Here is a 25,761-nt window from a genome sequence, read left to right on the forward strand (position 1 = left end):
AGAGAGAGAGAGAGAGAGAGAGAGAGAGCGCCCTCAGCAACAGAATGTCAGACACTATACACACCCAAGGACAGTGTTGAAATGAAGGAGGCTGAGAGAGACAGACAGAGAGAGAAGGGAAGGAGGCACATGTGCATCATGAATCAATGTTATTACCACTCCAACAACCAATCAGCTTTTATAACCGTCACAGAGGAAATCTATAAGTGTGTATCTGCTTCCATTTCAATTACATATACATAATAAAATAAAATAGGTACTTATGTGTCGGCTATGTATGGTAAATCTGCCTATATGTGGATTCTCATCTTTTAAAATGCAACCACACAACTTCAAAAACATATCAAGCATGATTAGAATATGCATAGTAATAATAAAAAATAGGCTATGTTTTTAAAATGAATAACATATTTATTTTAAATATTTGAGTTGTGCATAAGACATATACATCTCTACAACATATTTTATGGAATGTTGCAGTATTATAAATGATTCATAATTTATAACATCACCGTCATTAATAATAATAATATTTCATGTGCCCTCTTAATCAATCTTTAAATCAAAAGTAATCTTTAATCAAAATTATATCTCATGTTTAACTACTAGAGACATTAGAGCCAGCTGCAAACGTCAGAAGCACTAGCCGAGGAAATGCATCTCCGAAAACGTCAGATTAAATTTTAAATAGGCGCTATCTTTATAAATAAACCACAGATTTGAGCTTTAAACAACTACATTTTCGACTGAAAAACTATTAAAACTACATTTCGTGACATAATAACAGTATTTTTAAATTTCACTGCCTTTCTCCTAAACGTCATAACTAACTTAATTATATCATGACCAAATACAACCAGAAACAAATGTTCAGTCTTGCTTGGGAAAGATAATTCCTCGAGACCAGTTTTCAGTTGTGTGGTGATTTGCAAAGCCACAAGAAGCACACGAAAGAGGCATTTATCTTAATTCTAGTTATGAGAAGGATGAGAAAGTTGCCCTTTGCAATATGGCGGCGCCGATGACGTGCGCTCAAGCGGCCGATAGGGCCGCATCTATGTATTTCATACTTCTATGATTCATACTGCCATAAAGATGAACTGAACTGAAAAATCAACGTTGAAAACGTGTTGTTTATGACAATTAAAAGTAAATTACACTAAACATTTTAATAAAAAATATTAATCTAGCTTTTTTTAAGCAACGCAAAATTGCGCTTGTTAGCGCTGGCAATTTCGATGACGTCACTGGCATGGTAGGACCCGCGGAGCTGGTGCTGCTGCGTCGCATGCATACTTCCGGGTGAGTGAGTAGACCCCAAACATTTTAATAAAAAATATTAATCTAGCTTTTTTTAAGCAACTCAAAATTGCGCTTGTTAGCGCGGGCAATTTCGATGACGTCACTGGCATGGTAGGACCCGCGGAGCTGGTGCTGCTGCGTCGCATGCATACTTCCGGGTGAGTGAGTAGAGACCTGGGAGGTGCGTTCCATTCGACAGGGTCCCTATGCAGTGTTCACTGCTCCCTAGTCCCTGAACACGGTATATCAGTTGAAGTGGACTTCACTGACTTCCTGTGAAGTGATGTATCGATGTTCCCTTATTCCCTATGCCGTTTGCAGTGCCCTTTGAACTGAACATGTTCGTTCCCGTCGAATTGGAATCTCACTTAAGATGGCGAAATACCCTGTGAAGTCCACTTCGCAGTCCACTTACGGTCGAATGGAACGCACCTGTCTAAAGACATGGGCCGTTTCTCAATACCAAGTACGCAGACTTCGGACTTGCGTCCTTGGTAGTTCAGACTTGCAAGTACGACTCCGGAGAACGAACTCCCGAGGATGCGAGGACGCAAGTCCGGTTATTCTGCAAATGGAACAGAGCGTACTTGATCGCGTCACTCATCACGCTCTACTCTATATTTTTGGCAACAATAAAACGAAATTTGCTACAACTCTGCATCTTTTCGTCAACAATTAGACGAAATATGTTATAAAAACCCTCTGACTCTTCATTAACAAAAAACAACATAGCCTATAATAGCCTAATGGCCATGTGGTTCAGGCAACGCGATTCTCTTCACTGCATATATTATAACAAAATGAACATGATCTTTTTGTTTTCATTTTAAAAATATGAAACATTGGATTTTTATTGACATTTATCAAACAGAGACAGGGTTATGTCATTTTATTTTATTGTTCATATCAGGGACGTTGGAACTATTTTGTGAGAGGGGGGGCGGGATTCCCGGTAAGGGGGGGGGGGGGGGGGGGGTTGTCGGAATTACGCACCGTTTCAAAATATTGGTATTAAATCCATTTTCTGAGAATTTATCAGTCAACTTGTTGATTAAAACGATTGATTAAAATGAAATACAATTTATAAAAACGAAATTCTTTTAAAAAACATAATAAGTCAGAATTACTGTGGGCTATGTCTGACCCATTCCAAATGTTTTCCGATATGGTGACTCTACTGATGGACCGCTCCTTGATCCATCAGTGCTTGAGTCACCATATATCGGAAAATAAAACGTTTTAAACATAAATAAAACATATCCTGTTAAGCAGAGCATTAATTTAGTTCGTTTAAATAAGAGATCTAGCGCTAAAATGTTTTGTTTTTGAAATCAAGAGGAACGCTTGTTGCCGCTGCTGTCAGTTGTAGGCTATGTTCTCTGTGGCGCGCAGTCTTCACTCGGACGCGCACTTTAATCGCCTTTACGTCGGAGACTCTATTCATTCCGGTAAAAATCACAAAATAAATGTGTCCTATGCTTGATATTGACTGTAACCACAGATGGACATATTCTGTTTTGATGAGAGAGAAAAAAACTGTACCTAGGGCGGATTAGAACCCGTAACTTCTGGCACTCTGGGCAAAAGAGCTACCACTAGACCATTAAAACGGTCAAATGAAGTCTGGCGGATCGACGAGTTTATTTATGGGTTGAATAAAAAGGCTGCACAGTTTGACAAGTTTGTACCCAGCACTTCCAAATGTGTCTCTGTGCCCAGCAAATTTCAAACTGACGCCCGTGCTTAGGTGAATTTAGGGGGCGGCCGAAGGAGGGGGGGGGCGGCCGCCCCTCCCGCCCCCCCTGTTCCAACGTCTATGGTTCATATAGTGAAGACCAGTGTTGGGGAAGCTACTCTGAAACTGTAGTTTGACAAGCTACAAGCTAGTTAAACTACAGTCAAGCTACTCTTTTGGAAAAGTAGTTAGCTACACTACAAGTTACTATCAAAAAGTAGCTAGCTACATTGAAACTACTTTTGCTTTTTTGAACAACGTATTATTAATAACTGAATACGTGTCTGAGGACAGAAGGGGACAACAATACTTTTTGAAATCATAATTTTATTGCATTGTTTTAAACACTAAAACAATGCAATAAAATTATGATTTCAAAAACGTTAGTTGTTTCTCCATCCTCCAAATCTGCTGTCACATCTTGCTCCATCATCATGTGTGTGTCAACACACTTCTGTACGTCAGTGAACTGTTAGCCGCAGATGTGTGATTAAACAACAGGTGGCGGTGATGGCAAAAAAATGAGTTTGTAATCTAACAAGAAGAAGAATATCCTAGCATCGCGCTGATTCGCGCAGGCTCGACAAACGCGATGTAGCTTTTGCTCGAGCTACACCGCTACTTGCTCCAAAAAGTAGTTAGCTACTGGAAAAGCTACACTGTTTAAAAAGCAACTGAGCTACTGCCAAGCTACTCAAAAATGTAGTTAAGTTAGTAGCTTCGAGTTAACTACTCCCCAACACTGGTGAAGACAATATTAAAAAATAGCCATGAAACCTTAAAAAACTTTTTTTTTTTTTTTGCGCCATGGAACAAATTATAGTTTAATGAGACCAAAGATAGACTTATACACAAGACGAGTTATACGTCAAGGTTTATCCACTAGACTACAGAGATCAGAGCCGGCGGCAAACGTCAGAAGCACTAGCCGAGGATAATCTGTTCCAGTCGGGGTGAGTAGGGGAAGGCTGCAGGCCTGGAGCCGGCAGTTTTACGCCCCTGACAGTTTTACGCCCCTGACAGTTTTAAGCCCCTGTTGTTCCTGATGCGTCCAGTAGGGGGAGACTACACTAATGACGTTATATGAGCCTAGTCCTATTTCATTACAGATCTATAGCATCAGACCTTCTAGAAGCGACATGAATTGAGGAATTTTAAATAATCTGCTAAAGTTATTATTGTTGATTGAATTGTAATGATGCAATATTGATTATTTCTAAATGATAAGCTAAGATTCAAAAGATGGGTCTATAATTTACAGTTTTTTACAATCACTTTGCTACTATTTTCAGAACCTTGATGTCATTTTTCAAAACTCTAGACACAAAACTCAAAACGGTTATCACTTGTAACACAGGCTGTCTAATGTTCAAAACATTGCATAGTGCATTCACATCTTTAAATAAATCTTGCACTTGCACAATCATTGGTTCAAAAAACAAATTTACTGTGAAATAGGCCTAAACAAAACTATCACCCACACACAAGCTACCGATAGTTTCACTGTCATTTTTCATAAAATCATTAAATGTTGTAGAACAAAATAGGTGATACAGGTTTCATTATGGCACATGTACAGTAAACACATCTCTGTAAAGCAGTTGTAGGGATAATACACACATAGAAGAATCATTCAACAAAGTGTGTGATATATTGATGCAAAACACTACAATCACAACATAGGTTTATTGAATCTCATTATCTTGAAACTTTCATGATTTACTGTAAACATGGAAGATTGTGTGTCATGCAACAGTTATCATTTTGAGCAGTTGTATCAATTGATAGTTAGATCATTGTAAGGAAATGAATAGACACTCATTTGAAATGCAATGTGTGAATTGCCTTTTGAAATAGTACTTTGATGTTAAGTTGTGTCATATTGAACAGGTGATTTTTGTTGAAAAACAAAGTTTTTTTAAAGTTTTATCGTATATTGTATCCAAGCAATTGAGAAAACGGTTAGAGTTTTTAAAATGTGCATTTTGATCATTGGTTGTGAGTTTTGTGTCTAGACTTTTGAAAAATGACATCAAGGTTCTGAAAATAGTAACAAAGAGATTGTAAAAAACTGTTATAAAGTCTATTATTTCGAGAGACAATAAAAGTTGGCTACTTGATGGTCAGGTTGATGTTCTGTCTGGCTCAAACTTAGCAAACTTAACCACATATAGGTTTAAAAGCTGCCCTAGTCTACTCTTTATCTGCTCTGTCTCACTCACTTTTAAAATTCATTTAATTTTAATTTTTATCTTGTCTGTCTTTACCTTGCGTGACATGGCATCTACTGGTAAGACCCAGTTTACTCCTTGCATTTAAACATAGCCTACTCCACGTGGTTTCTGGAGCAACATCACCGTGGATATTGGAAATGTGTTAGTTACAGTTTATGATGTGTACACAAACACATTTATAATAGGCATGTATGTATGTATGTATGTATTTGAATGAAAATCTCTCTAAGTAAAGATTCAAACGGCACACTCACTCTAATATTTTGTTTTACAAACATAATACATACAAACATAAATGCATTATAAAGCCCACATTAAAAACTTTGGCCCATATGGTTTAAATGTATATTTTGGTTTAAGTTGTTTTTTTCTTTTTTTATAAATGAGACGATCTAATTTTCTAATGTATATCATACAGTTTTCTTAAAATAGCTTACTGATCTGGACTAAAATGTATGTGCACTTAATGTGTGTTTTATCATACTCTGTCTTTAGTTCTTCTTTTTAACTTGTATCTCATTAAGGTGTGTATCTGCTTTAGCTACTTAAGAAAATTAAAATCTCTGTCTCTAAACTTTTATAAACACCTATCTTTTGAACCCCCAAAAAATGTTCAACCATGACATTGTGCTATTATTTTATAACCATTGTTTCTACCACTATTCAACTTTAGCTTCTTTTGTAAATAAATAACCTTTTTGTGAACAAAAACATTGTCTCTTTCTTTTAAATGGCCCTTGGAATTTTAGAAAGGGGTTAAATTGTGTTTGTCTTCATTAAATGTTATGTAGGACACTGTTCTAGCTGTATGATGACCAACTGTAAATATTTCAGCAGATATTTCATTAAGGATCCATATGATTAAGCATATCTCAAGGCTAAATATGGTACATAAATGTAACTGTATATACTTCACAACAACATATATCAGTCAGTTTCCTGTATATAAAACAGTTTAAAATAATTAATTCTTCAGTAGGTCAAATATCATTACTTTGTCCATCTGATTCAACTATGTGTATTAGCCTGAGTGAAGCCCAACTGAACATCTGGATGTTTTAATCCTTATAGTGCAGATAAATCCACTGTCTATAACGTTTATTTAAATAAACAAATACATAAAAATTAGTTGAAGTCTAGACGGTTATTAATGTGTTTGTTTCCAGCGTCGTTTTACGTTATTTCGCCATATATCCATCTCCCCCTACTGGACGCATCAGGAACAACAGGGGCTTAAAACTGTCAGGGGCGTAAAACTGTCAGGGGCGTAAAACTGCCGGCTCCAGGTCTGGAAAACGAGAAATCCGACCGCCATCTTGAACCGGTCGTATTCCGAGTCTCGTTGCGTCGCAGCAGATTAGATGCCAGAGCACTGTGGAGCATTTTCCTGTTCTAATCGCCGGACCACCGAAAATAGGGCTTTTCAAGTAAGTCTTAACATTACCGTACTATTGGTTGTATTTTGTGAATAGAATATTACCAGATAATCGAGAAGGAGCAAGGATATTTGCTATTACTGTACTGAAATCGTTGTGAAATGCTGTTAACTGCATCAGCCGGTGTTCACCCGGCATGGAGAGGTGGGGTAACTGTTAAAGTAATAATTACAAGAGCTTCTAGGTTGTCAGATAAGCATTCAGCTGCCCTGTTGTATAGGTTATTTGTGTTTGCGCACATCAGGAAGCAACGTAATATACACGCATGACAGCGATGCCCAAATTGAGTTACCTCTCCAACTTCTAGTTCTCTTACGAGAGGTTCTCTCGTATTGCGTAAGCTAGCTTACGCTACAGGAAAGATTCATCTTTGCTGAGAAGTTGAAGCCAAAAAATTATTCCATAATTTTGTAATCATTGTCAACGCAGTCTCTTCTGAGGCAGACCATGAGCGGGCTAGCTAGCGGCTCATTGGTTCGCTCAGAGAGAATGCACGAACCTATGGGAGAGCGGCGCTGAGTCCGTGGCCAATGAGCAGACGGCGCTCGCTCACTGCGTCACAGCCCGCCAAAAGGGGCGTGGCTACAGTGTATAAAGGTAGCTCTCCCAGGCTAGTTCGTCGATTCTTTTTCATTCAGCGAGCTACACGCATCCGCTGTCCTGGGAAGAAGCCGCCGTCGTCGAGAAGGCACCTTCTAGCGAGCTCCGGAGTCTGAGGAAGCCGGCCGTCTGCCACCTTCAGCCGCCCAGCAAGCTAGCGCCATCCGACGCGTATCCTTTTATTCCATTTCACTAAAAGAGCCGAGCGTCTTTTTAAAGATGCCTCGAATTTCCTGCGGCTTATGCCGCTCTTCACTCGAGGAAGGAGACCGCCACCCCATCTGCGTTCTCTGTCTTGGAGTGGATCACGCAGAGCTCGCCCTCGCCAACGGAGGATGCGACCACTGCGAGGACGCAGTGGTCACTGGGAGCGGAAGAAGAAGGGCCGCTCCCAGAGGCCGCCGGAGCTCCCTGCGGATCCATGCTGGCTGCCGCCGCCCACCGACCGCTCTCCCTCTCCGCCCCAGCCGGACATACAGTTGCCGCCGAGTGGCCGCTCTGTCACCTCCGACGACACCGTGGATGAAAAGGAGTCCTGTTAGCATCGACGAGAGAGTCTGCGGGGACCCGCGCCGGCATCGAGGAGGAACTAACGCGCCTCCTTTCACAGGCCGTCAACCGCCTGGGTCTCGGGTGGTCTCCTCCCCCCGAGCAACCACCGAACCGCATGGATGGGAAGTTCCTGCACCGGCGCTCGGCCCCCGCCTGCAGCCGGGCTGCACCATTCCTGCCTGAGCTACACAACGAGCTCACGAAATCCTGGAATGCCCCTCTTTCGGCTCGTAACCGCTCCGATGTGTCCGCTTCGCTGCGCTCAGTGGACGGAGCCGCCGAGAAGGGTTATACTGCCATGCCGCCCGTCGAGGACCTGGTCGCTGCTCATCTTTGCCCGCCCTCTGCTAGATGGCGTTCTTCCCCTACGCTTCCTTCTAAAGCGTGCAGAGCGACCTCTAACTTTCATGCCCGCGCCTATGCTGCCGCCGGACAGGCCGCTTCAGCGCTGCATTCCATGTCTGTCCTCCAAGTGCTCCAGAGCGACATCTTGTGCAAGATGGCGAACAGCGGTAGGAACCCGCCCATCCTCTCGGATCTGAGAAGCGCTACGGATCTTTCCCTTCGCGCCACTAAAGCCGCCGCACAAGCCCTGGGAAAATGCATGGCTGCCCTCTGTGTCGCTGAGAGACACTTGTGGCTCACGCTTACCGACAGGGGAGATTCAGAACGCGCCGTGTTCCTCAACGCGCCTATCTCTCCGACCGGTCTCTTCGGATCTGCCGTCACGGGCATCGTTGACCGCTTCTCCGAGGTACAGCCCTCGCTCTCGCTCTGACAGCCGCCGCAGACAGCCTCCTCCCCGGGGGCCTCGACCCAAGATCGCGCTGAAGCCCGATCAACAGAAGTCTGCCTAGCACAGCTGAGAAAAAGGCGGCTCTCTCCCGCTGCGGCCGGACCGCCGTCAAAGCTTTGCCCACTGTTAGTCCCCGTCTCATCGCCGACTACAGTAGAGTTCACCGCCACAAACAAGCCGGTTTCCCTGCCCGCTTGCGAGCGACTAAAAGCCGTTTTCACGGCTACCCAGAGAGTTCACAAAAGAGCATAAAAGCCTCAAGTGTAAAAAATGTGCCCACAAGCATGTGCTCACGTATACACACAAGCACCCTATGCCCCGGGTCTCACACAGAGCCCATTCTCACGGAGCGAGCACTATCCGCTCCAGTAGCAGAGAACATAAACACGCCCACGAGCCCGTGCGCGTGTCCCCCCTCTGCTCGCTCTGTCACACGGCCCATAAACTCCCCTCTGAGTGTAAGTCCCGTTGCCAACCACATTATAAGCGCGCCCACACCCAGTGTCCAGCCCGCTATGTGCATCAATCAGGGCGAAATCGCCATTCAACCGCTAGCCGCATGCTGCGAAGCGTGGGAAGCCATCCCCGGCATCTCCCCGTGGGTTTTAAGCATAATATAGAATGGCTATCGATTACAGTTTCGTCGCCGCCCGCCACGCTCGCGCGTGCGGCTCGAATCCACTGTCAGCCCGGCTGCTATGAACACGCTTCGCTCAGAAATAGCCAAGCTACTGCAGAAGGGCGCAATAGAGAGAGTCCCGCCATCTATGACCGAGTCGGGGTTTTACGGCCGTTATTATCTGGTTCCCAAGAAAGACGGCGGCCTCAGGCCGATCTTAGATCTCAGGGCTTTGAACAAAGCGCTCATGAAGAGACCGTTCAAAATGCTCACAGTCAAGAAACTCCTCGCGCACGTCCGCCAGGGGGACTGGTTCATCTCTCTAGACCTGAAAGATGCCTATTTTCAGATCCAGATAAACCCTCATCACAGGCCATTCCTACGTTTCGCCTGCGAGGGTCAAGTTTACCAATATGCCGTTCTCCCGTTCGGCCTATCCTTAGCACCCCGTACGTTCACGAAGTGCATGGATACAGCGCTCGCTCCCCTGCGAAGTCAGGGGCTGCGCATTCTAAATTATCTGGACGACTGGCTGATTCTAGCAGATTCCCAGACGGAGCTTCTGTCGCACCGCTCAGTTCTCCTCAACTATCTGGAAGCGCTGGGACTCTCTGTCAACTGGACAAAGAGCTCTCTCCAGCCCAGTCAAACTATTTCATTCCTTGGAATAGATTTGAACTCGATCACAATGACGGCTCGCTTATCCACACAGCGCGCGCGCCGTGTTCAGCGCCTAGCCGCCTCCTTTCAGATGGGTACCCACACCTAAATCTTTTCAGAGGATGCTGGGTTATATGGCCTCAGCCTCCGCTGTGCTACAGCTGGGTCTTCTGCACATGCGCCCCCTTCAACTCTGGTTAAAGAGCCGCGTATCCCACCGCGAGTGGACTACGGGCCGCCAGATGATCAAGATTACTCAGACATGTATCACTGCACTGCAGCCATGGTCAGTAATCGAGTGGTTTCAGAGGGGCGTTACCATGGGTACTTTTTCTCGCCGGAAAGTCATCTCGACAGACGCATCCAACTCGGGTTGGGGTGCGGTTTGCGAGGGCTCACCGGCCGCCGGCCAGTGGTCGAGCCACGAGAGTTCCCTACACATAAACTTTCTGGAAATGATCGCAGTCGAGAACGCGCTGCTGTTTTTCCTCCCGCGCATACATGGTCACCACGTCCTGATTCGCTCAGACAATATGGCCGTGGTATCATACATCAACCGTCAGGGCGGCGTCAGATCCAAGAATCTCTTTCATCTGACACGCCGCATCCTGTTGTGGTCCCAGAGTCACCTGCTCTCGCTCAGAGCGACGCACGTACCGGGCCATCTGAACGACGGTCCAGACATGCTGTCCAGGAACCTTGTCTCCCCCGGAGAATGGTCCCTGCACACTCAAACAGTCCAAACGCTGTGGCGCCTATTCGGCAGAGCGGAGATAGATCTTTTCGCGTCAGAAGAGAACGCTCACTGCCCAATATTCTTTTCAAAGAGCGAGGATGCGTTAGCCCAGGATTGGCCCCGCCGCCCACTCTATACTTTTCCCCCGATTTCTCTGCTACCGCAGGTCATTCAGAGAATCAGGGACTCACGCCACTTGGTGCTCCTCATAGCCCCGCGCTGGGAGAATCAGATTTGGTTCCCGGAGCTTACGCGGCTGTCACAGACAGCCCCGTGGCCCATTCCAATCAGAGCAGATCTCCTTACTCAAGCCCGCGGCTCGATCTGGCATCCCCATCCACAACGCTGGGCGCTTCATGCATGGGTGACCAACGACTACGCGTCGAATTGCCAGAAGGGGTTCTGAACACGATCAAACACGCCAGAGCGGTTTCTACCAGAAAGCTCTATGCTGCAAAATGGTCTATGTTCTGCAAATGGTGCACCGACAAAAATTTGGACCCACGGACGTGCGAGGTTTCGTCTTTGCTCGTGTTCCTTCAGGAGATGCTGGATAAGGGCAGGTCCCCATCCACTCTTAAGGTTTATGTGGCAGCCGTCGCGGCGTTCGTTGAACCCCGGCGCGCCCAGTCTCTGGGCAAAGACGAGCTAATCATCCGCTTCCTCAGGGGAGCCAGAAGGATGAACCCCCCTCGCCCCCCTACGGTGCCGGTCTGGGATCTTTCTATAGTTCTAGAAGCTCTGAAAGCCCCGCCGTTTGAACCACTCGAGTCCGTGGAGCTAAAATACCTCTCGCTAAAAACCGTTATTCTGACGGCACTCGCCTCAGTAAAACGAGTGGGGGACATTCACGCGCTGTCTTCGAGCGCCGCGTGCCTGGAGTTTGGACCGAATGACTCCATAGTCATTCTGAAACCTAGACACGGTTATGTTCCGAAAGCGATTGGTACCCCTTTCAGGGCGCAAGTGATCTCTCTATCGGCGCTGCCTGCATCCGATAGCAAACGTGGCGCTGATCGCCTCTGCCCGGTTCGGGCTCTCAGAGTGTACACTACACGCGTTGCCGCGATCAGACGCTCAGAGCAGCTGTTTGTGTTGTTCGGTGGCCGCACCAAGGGATTAGCCGCCTCGAAACAGACTCTATCCAGGTGGATAGTAGACGCGATTGCCTCTGCTTATGCCGCTAAAGACCTGCCTGGCCCTCTGGGCATCAGGGCTCATTCCACCAGAGGCATGGCCTCATCGTGGGCATGGTCCTGCGGAATTTCCATTCACGACATTTGTGTGGCTGCGGGATGGGCCTCCCCCTCCACTTTTGTCAGATTTTATAACTTGGAAGTTCCAGCCTTACAGGCTAAAATTCTGGCGGTCTAGTACTATACAGCTCTCCTATAGAAAGCCGCACTATCGGGAGTTCCATCACAACCGGCTCACCCCTTGTGTTCCCCTATGTGCTTATGCATTATACGTCACGGCCCGCTACGCTGGCCGCCTTAGGGCGTTTTGCACTAGATGATAATGGCCGCTATGCTGGCCGCCTTATTATCTTCATCCACTTAAAGATTCCCCCGGTGTTTCCCCCCCTGGGATGCTTAGTGGTTACTTAGCGCGCACGGCGTTGACCAGGTGTTCCCGTAGCGTAAGCTAGCTTACGCAATACGAGAGAACCTCTCGTAAGAGAACGAATCGGTTACCTAACGTAACCTCGGTTCTCTCTAGATGAGGGAACGAGTATTGCGTTCCCGGCCGTGCTTGCGCCACTAGCGTTTCGCTTCATGCTGACAGAATCGACGAACTAGCCTGGGAGAGCTACCTTTATACACTGTAGCCACGCCCCTTTTGGCGGGCTGTGACGCAGTGAGCGAGCGCCGTCCGCTCATTGGCCGCGGACTCAGTGCCGCTCTCCCATAGGTTCGTGCATTCTCTCTGAGCGAACCAATGAGCCGCTAGCTAGCCCGCTCATGGTCTGCCTCAGAAGAGATTTCGTTGACAATGATTACAAAATTATGGAATAATTTTTTGGCTTCAACTTCTCAGCAAAGATGAATCTTTCCCGTAGCGTAAGCTAGCTTACGCAATACTCGTCCCCTCATCTAGAGAGAACCGAGGTTACGTTAGGTAACCGATTCGTTTTATTTATAACCTATATCTTACCACATGCGATTTGGCTATTGATATTACAGAAGTCCTGTGGTAAAATTACATTAACTTACCCCATCTACCCTTGTAAAGTTAATCTGAATAGGGCTTTAGTCTCGACATTTTCCCCTCCTACATCCACATACAATAAAAAAGGTATAGGCTTAATGTTGTCCGAATTTAATTTTTAGAAATGAACGTACTGATGCAAACACTTTGAAAAGCTTATTCTCAATTTTTATTACAGGTGGCTGCGTTCGGTGGATTCGGTGGCTGCGTTCTTCTGTGTGTGTGAAAGTGTGTGTGTGTGTGTGTCTGTGTCTGTCTGTTCGTGTGTATGTGCGTGTGTATGTGCGTGTGTCAATCATAAACTGTTTCTTCAACTTATTAAAATATCTTACTTTACTGCTACTATCTGTTTCTGTTTCTTTATTATATTTATAGTGTGTGAATTATAAAATACATTATATCCTTCATCACATATATTGTTTCTGGTCACTTTATATCTTATATCAGAATATTATATTAGTCTTAACCTACAATGGATATTAAAATATGCCAAACCATGTGTCCTGTATCATAGCTACATGAATGACCTTTGCAGCAAAAAAAAAAAAACCGCGTGAAAATCAGTTCAGTATGGCGGCTCCAATTCTCGTCCGTGCCAATAGGCAGTAGCGGTCGATAGGGCGTCTACCTATATGATGTCTATGTGCAAGATCTACCCTGTTAACTCTTCTATTGCTAAATATTCTGATATTGATGATACTTGCTCCTTCTGTGGTTTTGTTGAGGAAACAACTGCCCATTTATTTTGTGAATGTAATGTAACCAATAGATTTTGGACTAAATTAAGTTCTTTTGTTTTTAGCCCTACAAATACGACCCACACCTTCACTCTCAAAGAGGTTATTTTTTTATTATGAAAATCCAAAGTTGCTTTCCCTTGAGTATGTTGTTAACTTCTTGCATGCAAAATTCTTCATCCATAAGCAAAAATGGCTTAAATCTCCTTTGAGCTTTCCTCTTTTTCTTGCTGATTTTGACTCTTTTATTTCATCCCTTAGACTTATAAATAACAAGAAAAGTGAACAATTTTTGATGTATTTTGATGATTTATTCAAAGACATGACTTGGCCTTAAAATTATGCTTTTCTTTTTTTATGTATTACATAATTTGATGTATGCATACCCAGGATGCTTATTTTCTGTTAGGTACTATTGTTTGTTTGTTTGTTTGTACACCGCCTTACTTCCCTGTGTTAGTAGTTTTGTATTGTTCTGCAAAAAAAAAAAAAAAAAAAAGTGACTGCCTTTAAATATAATTGTTCTTTAATAAATATTGTAATTTCATAGGCTAAAAATTATACACATCTAAATGTGATTTAATATATTTCATCCTCAAACTCTCACTTTTCTCAATTTACTTTTATACCATTTTGCTTGTTTCTTGACCGTGAGAGAGACCCACAATTTTCATCGGATAAATGGTTATCTCTTTTGTTATTGGACCTATAAAAAGCAGGCGGGTCTTTGTTTAAAATCTATAACGCCATTGGTTAAGGATGCAAAAACCCAAACCACACCTTACAGTGATTGGCCAGTGACTTAGGCGGGAGGAGGATACATGTGTGATTTGAAATTTTAAAGGCGGTTAGTGAGAGTCGTTGTTATAGTCGCGCGCGTGTTGGTGGATTAGTTCATGTGCTCAGTCTTAACTTTAAATCAGATAGTTTGAGGAGTGATTTGATAGCAGTAGAAGACAAATCTGCATAGATTAAAGTTGGATTTATACCATTTCGTGCTAGAGGCTAAACAGTGAGAATGGCAGGAACAGAAGGACCCTTGAAGGTAAATTAATTTTTAACTTGTATTAAAATTATCATAAGCATCGGACTCGTTGAGCTGTAAACGACGTAAGTTACTCGTCCTTTTTGTTAACATCACAAAATGAAAGATTACGTTAGCTGCTACATTTCTTATAGTGGCCTCGAGGTTGTGATAGACTGATCTTTTTGTTCATACTGTCCAAGTAACATTATAACGTTACTTAACTTACTTAAAACGTAAGTTAACTAACGTTACTTTAGCGTTGAGATGTTAGGGTTTTATTTTTGTGTAAGTTACGTTATCCCACTGTCAATATTTCGGTCATACTTTTGCTCGAGTTTAACGTTAATTTAGCTGATGTGTTTTTCGTTAGTGAATGTTCCGCAACTTTGTGCGTTTATAGGGGGTTGGGAACGCATAACTTTTGTTTGTTCTGTAGGCTACATTTTTTGCATTGCGTTGTATATTGAGTATTTTGATGTTAGGAACGAGTTCGATAAAATTGATGCGTTCCTTGTTTTGAGTTAATTTAGACCCTTTCTGGAACGTTATCATATATGGATCTGTGTTATTACTAGGGTTAGTTATTATGTGTGATTGAAACATGTGTAGGCCAATACATAGTACCTCGTATAAATGTATTTGTGTGCGTTTTCTGATGAATGGTTTAGTCTATGAATAGGGTAGGATGAAGGGCTACATTAGCCACTGAATTGAATCCCAACAGTTATGGATCATATTTAGGAACATCATCATATCTTTATTCAGGACATGCATATTAAATGGTCTATAGCACTATACAAAATAAAGTACATTCAAATAAGAAAAGATACCTAAAAGTTAAAATTTACCGAACATTACTGTAAATATGGTCATTGCTACGTCATGGGATCAGTCTATATCCCTCCTAAATCATTCATTTGTACATGCACAGGGTAATTATTTATTTTTTTTACGTTGGTTGTCGTGATTGTTATCCTGAACGGGCCACCGGTCCACAGGTCTTTGCGTGATCACGGTAGGCTAATGGCTGAATCGGAATTTATAAGCAAGATCACGGGAATCAATAACCTACATCCCAGTTGTGCTAAATTAAATATAATGAGACGTCCATCATCAGATGAATGACATGGAAAAGTTAAGTTAGAGACTCTAAAGCCAGTGCAACTACCAATGCGAACATGAGCACAAGCTTTTCCCTCCAAAAATATAGCCTAAAAAAACCCATCTAAGTTGTCACCCTGCCTCTCCAAATGCAACACTGACATTAATCAAACGCAATGAAAGCTTAAAAAGTACGTTGGTGTGCGTTTTATTTTATATTTACCGTTTAATAATGCAAATCGCTGCTGTCTGTCCATTGAAGAACAGGACAGCCCGCGTCTGTTTTGGAACTATTGGGGCTTCCATGAACCACGTGACAGCCTTGCGGCGACATCAGAGCGTGTCGCAACTCTCTGTGTAGACCTATAGAGAGTCCCGCCCCTCCGCTTCCGGCTCCTGGGACCTTATTTCGGAAAAAATATGAATGGTAGTCAATGGCGAGAGACAACTTATCTTTTTATTCTGTCTGAACTGTGCCCTCAATTACACATATGATGTTTGTCAATTTAAAAGCTAATTCTGAAAGTCAAAAACGTCGCAGTTTGTCATACAACAGAAGAGTAACATTTAGTTTTATGTGAAAATCGCTCTATGGACTACATCTCCCAGGAAGCGAAACGAGATCCGCTGCTCGTGTGCGTGCAGTCTGGTACAACACACTCAGGTATGACGGCGTAACATTACGATTATAACGTAAGACTGTAGAAACAATGACAGACAGCCTCAGTAAAGTTAGCTTCATTCATTTAGAGAAAATGTGCGCCTGTATGGTTTGTAGTTTATGTAATTACGAATTTTCACAGTCTTATAGGCCCCTTTTGCGCCGACGTTACGTCACGGCGCTAGCTGGAGGCGGCCAATACAATACAGCACAGATTCGGCTACATAATAAGGAGCTTAAATAATTGTTACTATTATTAAATGTCATCTCGTTGTGTTTGGTGCAAGAATTGATGAAAAATGAATATGCTGTATCTGGAACTTTTATTTCTAGAAAATATTCACATCATTAAAATCGCACTGTAATGTCACTCTTTACATTGTCGTGGTCTCGGCACTGGCTCGGCAGAACTGCGGATCGTACACACAAGTCTTGTTCAGGACCATATAGGGATCTAAAGATTTATATGCCCTCAGTTTCTATTTACGATCGGTTTCTCTAGGTGTAGAAGTCAGGCCACTCAACCGAGGTAACGTACGTTAATCCTGTCAGATCGTCCATGCATTGAGTGAGCATGTAGGCGGCTACAGGTCGGCCAATCTGGTTCCGTCCGTTAAAACTAACTTTTGGAAATAACAATCGCGGTCCTGGACACCGAGTGACCTTACACATTAAGATGATATCAGATTTTCTCCAGTCATTGTTAAAAAAACAAGCTAACAATCCTTGCTAATTAGCATTAGTGAAGCGGCCAGAGGGATCTTTCTGCCTCCACCTGAGCTCCGCCCACAAAAAAACGTCACCATGTTTACCAACTGTAAAAGGGTCTATACCTCAACGGTTTTACATCAAACTGCGACTTTCTTTACTTTAAAATGTATCTTTTAAATTGACAAACATCATATGTGTTATTCAGGGCACAATTCAAACCAGATCAAAATATTTGTTGTCTCTCGCCATTGACTACCATTCAATATCTTTCCAAAATAAGGTCCCATGGTGGTCGACCGGAAGGGGAGGGACTTAGGCTCTCTAATCTATAGAGCTGGTAAGAGCTGGTAAAATTATATATTTAAAGGGGTCATGAACTGGCTTTTAAAATGTTATTATATTGTTGTCTGAGGTCGACTTAAGACGTTCGCTTGGTTTTTGCATTCAAAAACATCAAAATGAGTAAGTAATAGGCTATTTTGTACCCAAGTTGTGAGCCTTCCTGAAAAACGGTTGTTTTTTATGGGCGTGTCGCACTGAAGACTTGGAAATAAACGCCCACTGCTGTGAGTGGATAACAGTTTTGCATATTATAATGAGTTTCACTCACCCGTCGGTGTATGTGGGGGAAAACGTCCAATGTTGTCAAATGGCAACCGGATTCGCCCATACATGTTCGACCCAGAGTCCGTGTGTTGCACAATTCCTGTCAGATCCAATATAGACGGCACAGCACCGTTCTTTACTCTTAATCGGTATGCAAATCCAGTCTTGTTTACAAAACAAAACAATCCTCAGTGAAATGAAGCGAACAGACGACAATGTTTTACCCTCATCAGCTGGAACGTCATTAAAAATAAAGTTTATCCATGAAGTCCTATTGGAATCCAGAGGAAGCTTATGCAGCGACTGTCTTCTTTCACAACCAGGCACTGCAAAATATTCTGTATTGCTCGGTAGAACGATCCAGGCATGCCACTACTACTTAGCTATGCGTGTAATGCGCGAATCGGTGGGCGGGGCTAAACCGGCCGTGTTGAAGTAGGTGTTGATCTTCTTCTGTGGGGGTGGTGTTTTAACCCCTTCAACGTCATAGTTTCCCACTTTTCAAAACGAGACGTTTTCAGAGGCTGGTGTAAATAAAAGCTTTTATTGGACTAGCAAGGATGTTTTCAGTTCTGAAACTTACAGGATATTCTTATAATATGATGACCTCTTAGATATCAAAAGCTCAAGAAAAATTAGATTTCTCAGTTCATCACCCCTTTAACATAAATAAGAAAGACCCTTTATCTTGAATAGGGAGTGTTGTGTGCATGTTTCAACTGTACATCAACAAACATCATACCCTTTTCATTAACAAGTTGGATCAAGTTGTATAATGTTCTTTAGAGTGTAGTAGTGTTGTCAAAAAACTCGGTACTTCGGTACCAAGTCGGTACTAAAAAAAAAAAATGTTACGGTACCAGCTTTTCTAGGTACCGAATACCAGGTTCGTCCAGTTCTGTTCTAGACGCGATGTCTGAAACGTGCACAGTTGCGTCCTCTTCATAACGCTGATATGGCTCTCTCTCTCTGAATCCACTTGTTGACACGAAAGGAGGAAAGAGCCACATATGGAAATATTTTGGATTAGGCTAATGTCACGTTGCCATAAGAGGCCGATTACATGCAAATTCGCAATTTCAAATATAGGCGTGATTCAAGCGCGCTCCTAATAAAAACTCGTTGGCGTTGCATAGCAACGACAGACGCCGCGTGAGAGCAAGCGCTTTGGAAAGAATAAGCACGCGCAAAAATATAATTAAAAAACACGCGCGACATGTGAACGGCCTCTAAAGTGCTTTCGGGGTAGTTTTACGAGTACATGAGCACAGTAGTATCTACCTGACACCAGAGTACTATGGTATTAGTATTGTCATTTAATGTCAGTGCCAGTTCTAGGCGTATTCTTACCTTTATAACTCAGCAGGTTTGAAAAGCCTTTTTAAAATTAAATATGCAGTTTTAGATTAATAAAAGGACAGTCAAGTCAAATAAAACATGTTTTATGGTAATGCTACAAAGATACCATTCATAAACATTACTTGGTTATCAACACATTGAGTGAACAATATATTTTTACAACATTAATTAATGTTTGAAAATGTTATTTATTACAAACACCTGATTGTTCATGTTTGTTCACTTAATTCATTGTGCATTAAATAAATAATGGATTAAAACTTTACAAACAACTTTAAAAATGTGTTAGTGTATACTATTGTTTATTTTAGGTCATTTTATCTAATCTTTTTCTAAAGTGTTTATAATACAAATGTACAGTTTCCATACTTGTAACCGTGATAAACACTTAAATATATGTAAATTTAAACTAAGCTTTGGTACCGAAATTGGTACCGAGAACCGTGAATTTTAACTGGTATCGGTACCGAATACTGAAATTTTGGTACCGTGACAACACTAGAGTGTAGGGTGACCATATTTTGATTACCAAAAAACAGGACACTCGTCCCGGCAAACATATCCTTAAATGATGCTCAAAGTTTACTCAAAGATGTCTTATTAATTTCAAAACATTTGAAGTAAGCTATGCCTCCTCTGTGTGGATAGAAAATGAAATGGTTATATTACAAGACACAAATTCAGATAGGCTTCTCAGAGCTTACTCAACATGTTTTATTATAACAGGTTTCAAAAATAATGAATGAAATAATGGTAGAAATAATGTCTCTTCTGTAAAAATAAATATATAAATAACTAAAAGAAATAGGCCCAAATTGAACAAAAATAGCTCTCACAAACTTACAAAAACGAACTAACAAAATACATTTATATCTTTAGTTTTCTTACTCTTTATCCTAGTTTTCTTACTCTTTATCCTGTTTTTCTTCCTCCTCCTCCTTGTTTGCCTATATCTATATTTTGCTGTAGAGCTGATCTTTTCCAGCAGTTTTTTTGAAAACCAGGACATTTTCATCACTTTATAAAAAACAGCCTGGACAGGATGTGAAAACAGGACTGTTGGTCACCAAAAAGCTGTGGAAAAATGTGAAATCACTAGGGTTGGGAATCGTGAGAAATTTTCCGGTTCCGGTTCCGATTCCGGTTCCGCCAAACGATTCCGGTTCCGGTTCCGGTTCCCATTCAATTAAAAATATTAGTAAGAGAAAAATCCACAATCCTTTTTGTGTTTATTTCTTATAGTACATGACAAATTAGTTTAACAGACTGGTAATGTAAACAAACTCAAAATATTATTAAGCAATCTTTGCAAAAAAAAAAAAAATATATATAAAGGAAATTAAAAAATTCTGCATTCTCTATAATAATTTAGACCTCTCCTTTATTGTATCTCCAACAGTGAAGACTGTTGAAAACGGTTTGAATGATTGATTCATAAAGACTTTACTTATTTCATTACTGGATAAATCGGCGCTCTAGCAGTTAATAAACAGAACTGCATGCGTCTTGCGGAAGAACATTGTTGCCGGAGCTACTTCTCTCTGTTTATGTCCATGACGAGTCACGCAGGCATTGGGCTACTCCGCAGCAGCTGCGATCCGCCGGCCAGTCTAAAGAAGTCCGAGTATTAACGCTTATTACAGGCTTTACGTAGTGATTCAAGATAAGACAAAAACACGGTTTGAAAAAAAAAAACATTATGATGCACTCGCTCATTGTATATATTTTGTAAATTCTGAACACAAAAAATATACGGACTGCATCTGTTTTGACCACTACCGTCAATGTTTACTCAAACTATAATCTCACTAATTCTGTAACGGAAACCATTTGAATATGTGAAACAAATAAATATTGAGACTGTGTTATTGTAAAGCAGTTTCATATCGACAACTGCTCTCTCTCTCTCTCTCTCTCTCTCTCTCTCTCTCTCTCTCTCTCTCTCTCTCTCAATTTCAATTTCAATTTCAATTTAAATTGCTTTATTGGCATGACTGTACATATTACAATATTGCCAAAGCTTGTAACACATAGTATAGTGAAGACAGTAAAAATAACAAAGTATTATAACAACTTAAATTAAAATGTACAAATTAAATTAATTGCAAAAAATAACAGTGTAACAGATTATAATTTCTATGAACGTTTGATACCACAGTGTTTTAACATATATATACACACATACACACATTACTGAGGGTCACTGTGGTGGACATTAGGGAAACACACTGAGGTCACACACACACACACACTCTCTCTCTCTCTCCCTCTCTCTCTCTCTCCCTCAGCGCAAACAGATTTGAATGTAGGCTAGAGAGTGACTCGGCGGTCGGCGCGCGCAGCGTGCGTGTGTCTGTGTGTGACAAATGCAGCGCGTGTGAGAGCAAATCGCAACTTCAGTGGTGAAGTTTTTGTCATTTAGGAAGAAGACGGCGTCTTCTACTCCCAGCACTTCGCCCACATGATGATATCGCATCGGCATCAGAACCGTTTTCGGAACCGAAACTTAGGAATTTTGCACGGTTCCGGTATTTTTTCAAAAACACAACCGGTTCTGGAAAAGAACCGGTTCTCGGTTCCCAACCCTAGAAATCACAGAAGGCCACATTCCAGATGTGCCAATTCATGTTGGTTATCATAGAGAATGCTATATGCAGTATGCTAACAAAAGAAATATTTAGAGAGCCAGCAAGAAGAAAAGACATAACAGGAAGTTGAAGGTTTGTAAGGCAGCTTTATAATGGTTATTGGTTAAGTGTAGCCTAGTTGTTGTTTGACCTCATATGTTTGGATAAATCATGGTATAAATTAGGGATGGGGCCGATCCGATCCAGTATCGGTATCGGGACCGATACCAGCGTAATTCACGTATCGGATTTTTCCGATCCAACCTGCAGAGAAATCCGATATTTATGATCCATGTCTGCGCTTTAACGTTGGCTGCTGAAATGACTCCAAAAGGGATTCCCCGGGCCTGCTAGTCTGCTAGCTGGCTGCAAACTGTGGAATGGATATCCTGAACGGAGGTGCAGCTCAATCATAGACTGTAAAAAATAGGGCTCAATGAGACACACAGACCCCTACTCAAGAAATCCATTCCGCAGTTTGCAGCCAGTTAGCAGGATAGCATTGAGCTACCAACATGTTCGCTGTGTGGAAATCCTATGGTGGAAATACTTCACACTGGAAACACCGCAGCAGAGCAAGACAGCAAAATGCAATGTTTTTGTAAAGCCGTATAAATTAAACTATTTGTCTGTGATGCATGTTTGCAATTCGCAATCCAGAAGAGAAAGAGAGAGAGATCTCTCACGCAGTGCCACAGCAAGCACAACACGACAGCCCTGCTTAATGAGTGACGACAGAGGAAACGTAGCCTTGTTACACTTTAGATCTGTGATATTAGTCTGATTTCCAAAGATTAAATAATATATTGAGGTAAAAAAAAAACATTAAAAACAATAGCCGCATTCTGTCTAGCCAACTTCCTTCCCATCGCGGCGGTGCGCTGTCATTTCTCCCTAAAACTCAAACTTTAAGACAGAATCAGCACGATCGGTGATTGTTGTAAAATGCCGTCTCTGCTGTTGCTAAATTGCGGGACGCTTTTAATAATAAAAAGAGCTATTAAAAGCACAAACTTTGCGCAAGAGATGCTGTTCCCAGTGCGGCGCGTGCTCCGAAACAGACAAGCAAATTATACTTTGGGCTTCATATGCGTCTAAACGATCAAATGTAGCCTGCACAAAAATGTCAAAACAACCGGCTTGGAGATTAACACTTAAACCGTTTATGTCTAAAATGAACGTAGTTATGGAAATAGTTGGGAGAAAATATGGTGCATCAGTAGACTATGAAATTCGCACTAGTTCTTAAAGGGGCAGCAGTATAAATGTTACAATTGCGACATTACTGAGAATAAAACAACCAAAGGCAAAGAGAAAATCACTCACAGCTCTTGAATGAATAACTTCAGCTTTAATAAGCATAAATCTATCTATGATAAACTTTGCAGTGCTATTTTACTTTTGATTACTTTATTATAATTCTTTTTAGACCGTACCTGAATAATGTTAGTAGACCTTCCTGAAATTAAAGCACTGTGTAGGCCTGTATAATGTGTATCTTTGTTTAATTGTCTATCTATTGTCGAATATATATATATATATATATATATATATATATATATATATATATTAGGGGTGGAGCCGAATCCGAATACGGTATTCGGAAAGGTACAAATAATGTGTTTTTTACGAATACTTATTCCGAACAAATACTTAAAAAAATATTTGTATTCGGGAACAAGAAATACTTTATATCAAAAAGCTGCGTTCCTCACGAGACGCGAGTTGAGTGACTTGAGTCAGTGCGCGAGTTGAGTGAGTGACGTTCAGGAAGAGGTGACTGACAGGCTGCTCCACACAGCAACAGAGAGGGCTCGGCTGAGCGAGAAAAAAAAACACTTAACTGCATCACTATTTTTGTTTAATAGATGTTTGTACCTTAACTATGTTCCGGTGGCAGTTTATAACTTTCGGGAAGCGGAGTTTGATCGGGAGTATATTCCATTATTGACGTCTGCAGACGGGTGCTTTCATGTTCGCTCTGTTTACGTAGCTCTGTTAGCTCGGTAACGGTAATTATTTGTTTCATGGCTTGATTGAATTCCAATGTAGAATGCGGTCTGTTATTATAACAGGCCCCTGCTTATAAGTATAACACACCGTTGCTATGAAAAACAGAGCGTTGCCATGGATTCTAAACGTAGAGACAGAACGGACTATTTTTCTTTTTTTAGCGGGAGCGATACAATCGTTTTTTAAATCAATAAACTCCTTTTTATATCCATATTTTGAGTCAAATTATTGATTTATTTGGTAGGTAGCCATGTAATAAGCGGGGTAATGTAGAGCGAGGCGTAGTTATAGCGAAAACCCTTCAGGCTTCGCGTCGGGCTCATAATCAACCTCCTCACTATAAATTATCCATATAACTTATTCTGTCTGCACAGCGTCCTCCACCGTGGTGTTGGGGTTCATAATGTTCACAATTGTATTTTATTAGTTGTTGGTTTAACCATGGTTCATGAGGTAATGGCTGACTGTTATTTTCTTTTCAATGACTTTTCTTGTTACATGTTCATTGCTGGATTTATAGAAAAAATCAACCAATATTGCATATCCATAATTATTATAATGGATATAATTAAAGAATCCATACACTATAAAGTATTTTTAAAGATTTTTATGCCTATTTTGAATTTTACTCAAATACAAATACAAATACTTTTCCTCCCTGAACAAATACAAATACAAATACAAATAGCGGCTGCTTTGCACACCCCTAATATATATATATATATATAGACATGTATACGTACATATCATCCTTGCTTGTAGAGAGGTGTTTATTTCAGCATCATATAAAATCAACAATAATGATAAATAATATTAAAGCAAACACAGCACTGGTATCGGAAAAGTATCGGTATCGGCCGATATCCAAAGTCAGGTATCGGGATCGGATCGGAAGTGAAAAAATGTGGATCGGTGCATCCCTAGTATAAATGCTTCGAATCGTTTTTAAAAATAAACACTGCCAGGCCAGACCATGGATGTATAAGAGAAAGGCCAGACATAACCCTGTGTATTAATAGCCTCATAAAGCCTAATAAAAGGCTTCTATAGTCACATTTTTCAACACGAAATGTGCTCCGCCAATCAGGTGAGCAAAACATTAAAAGGTTTTTATGAGTAACCTTAAAAAAACAAAAGGAATTTTCATTGTTTCAGCAGAATAGATGTGTCCGGGCATAGTCAGATCAGGTCAAGATGTCTCTCATAGGAGGGCTGAGGATCTGGGATTACCTGGGGAAACAGATGAGCATAGTTGTAAACAGTCAGACATGGGCAGTATTTCAGTTAAATGTATTTTAAATACGTATTTAATTACTTTAGTGTATTTTGTTACTTGTATTTTGCAGGTGTGGAAAAATAAAATGTAGTTTGTAACAAAATATTTTGAGGGAGTGTATTTAGAGAATTTGAAATACTTAAGAAAAATCACCATAGTAAATGTCTTTTGCTACAGTTCGGTCTGATGTTGGCAATGGGAATGTCCAGGTTAGATGCACAATATGTTATTGCTACTATGTGTTATTGACCTGTCAGTGATAATAATAAAAAAAGACTTAAGATTATTGTGGGAGTATTTTTGTATTTTCAAAATACTAATTACTTGTATTATATTTAAATACATTTTTCACATCAGTATTTTGTATTTTATTACATTTCATGAGCCAGTATTTGTATTTTGTAACAAAATTGTTTTTGATGTATTTGTGCCCACCTCCGTAAACAGTGTAGTAAAATGATTGGTTCACAGTCTAATAAATGAGGATTTACATTTATGAAGCACTTAAAAAAAAAAAGTGTAACTAGATGAGCCCAGATTAAAATGCATACAGAAATCACACCTTGTATGATAAAAACATACCATTAGGGCTCAGCAGTAACTTGAAGTTATCCAATTTGCTATCAGCTTGTAGTATAATAATAATATTAGGGGAGGGGATGCCCTTAAAGGTGCAGATATTACAATATGCCTTTTTAAATATCAAAGCTGATTGAACACTGATGAGAATATTGCTTCAGAATAAAAAATAAATAAATTTTAAAA

The 25,761-nt window shown here is 41.4% G+C and overlaps 1 protein-coding gene across 3 annotated transcripts in view; it reads left to right on the forward strand.

The window, feature by feature from the left end:
* Positions 1-14,485: 14,485 nt before the first annotated feature.
* Positions 14,486-25,761, forward strand: part of top2a (DNA topoisomerase II alpha) — a 182,634-nt gene continuing 171,358 nt past the window's right edge. For 2 of the 3 annotated variants that reach the window (XM_089121899.1, XM_089121900.1), the window contains exon 1: positions 14,520-14,660. Coding sequence is in view for 1 of the 3 variants with exons in the window: in XM_039685302.2 (XP_039541236.2) it covers positions 14,634-14,660 (27 nt within the window). In the remaining 2 variants the exon portion in view is untranslated. Of the gene's footprint in view, positions 14,661-25,761 lie in introns of all 3 variants that reach the window. The other variant, XM_039685302.2, reaches the window with a different exon arrangement.

Source organism: Pimephales promelas, chromosome 17, assembly GCF_988280905.1.
Source record: "Pimephales promelas chromosome 17, fPimPro1.hap1.1, whole genome shotgun sequence".
Classification (NCBI taxonomy): domain Eukaryota; kingdom Metazoa; phylum Chordata; class Actinopteri; order Cypriniformes; family Leuciscidae; genus Pimephales; species Pimephales promelas.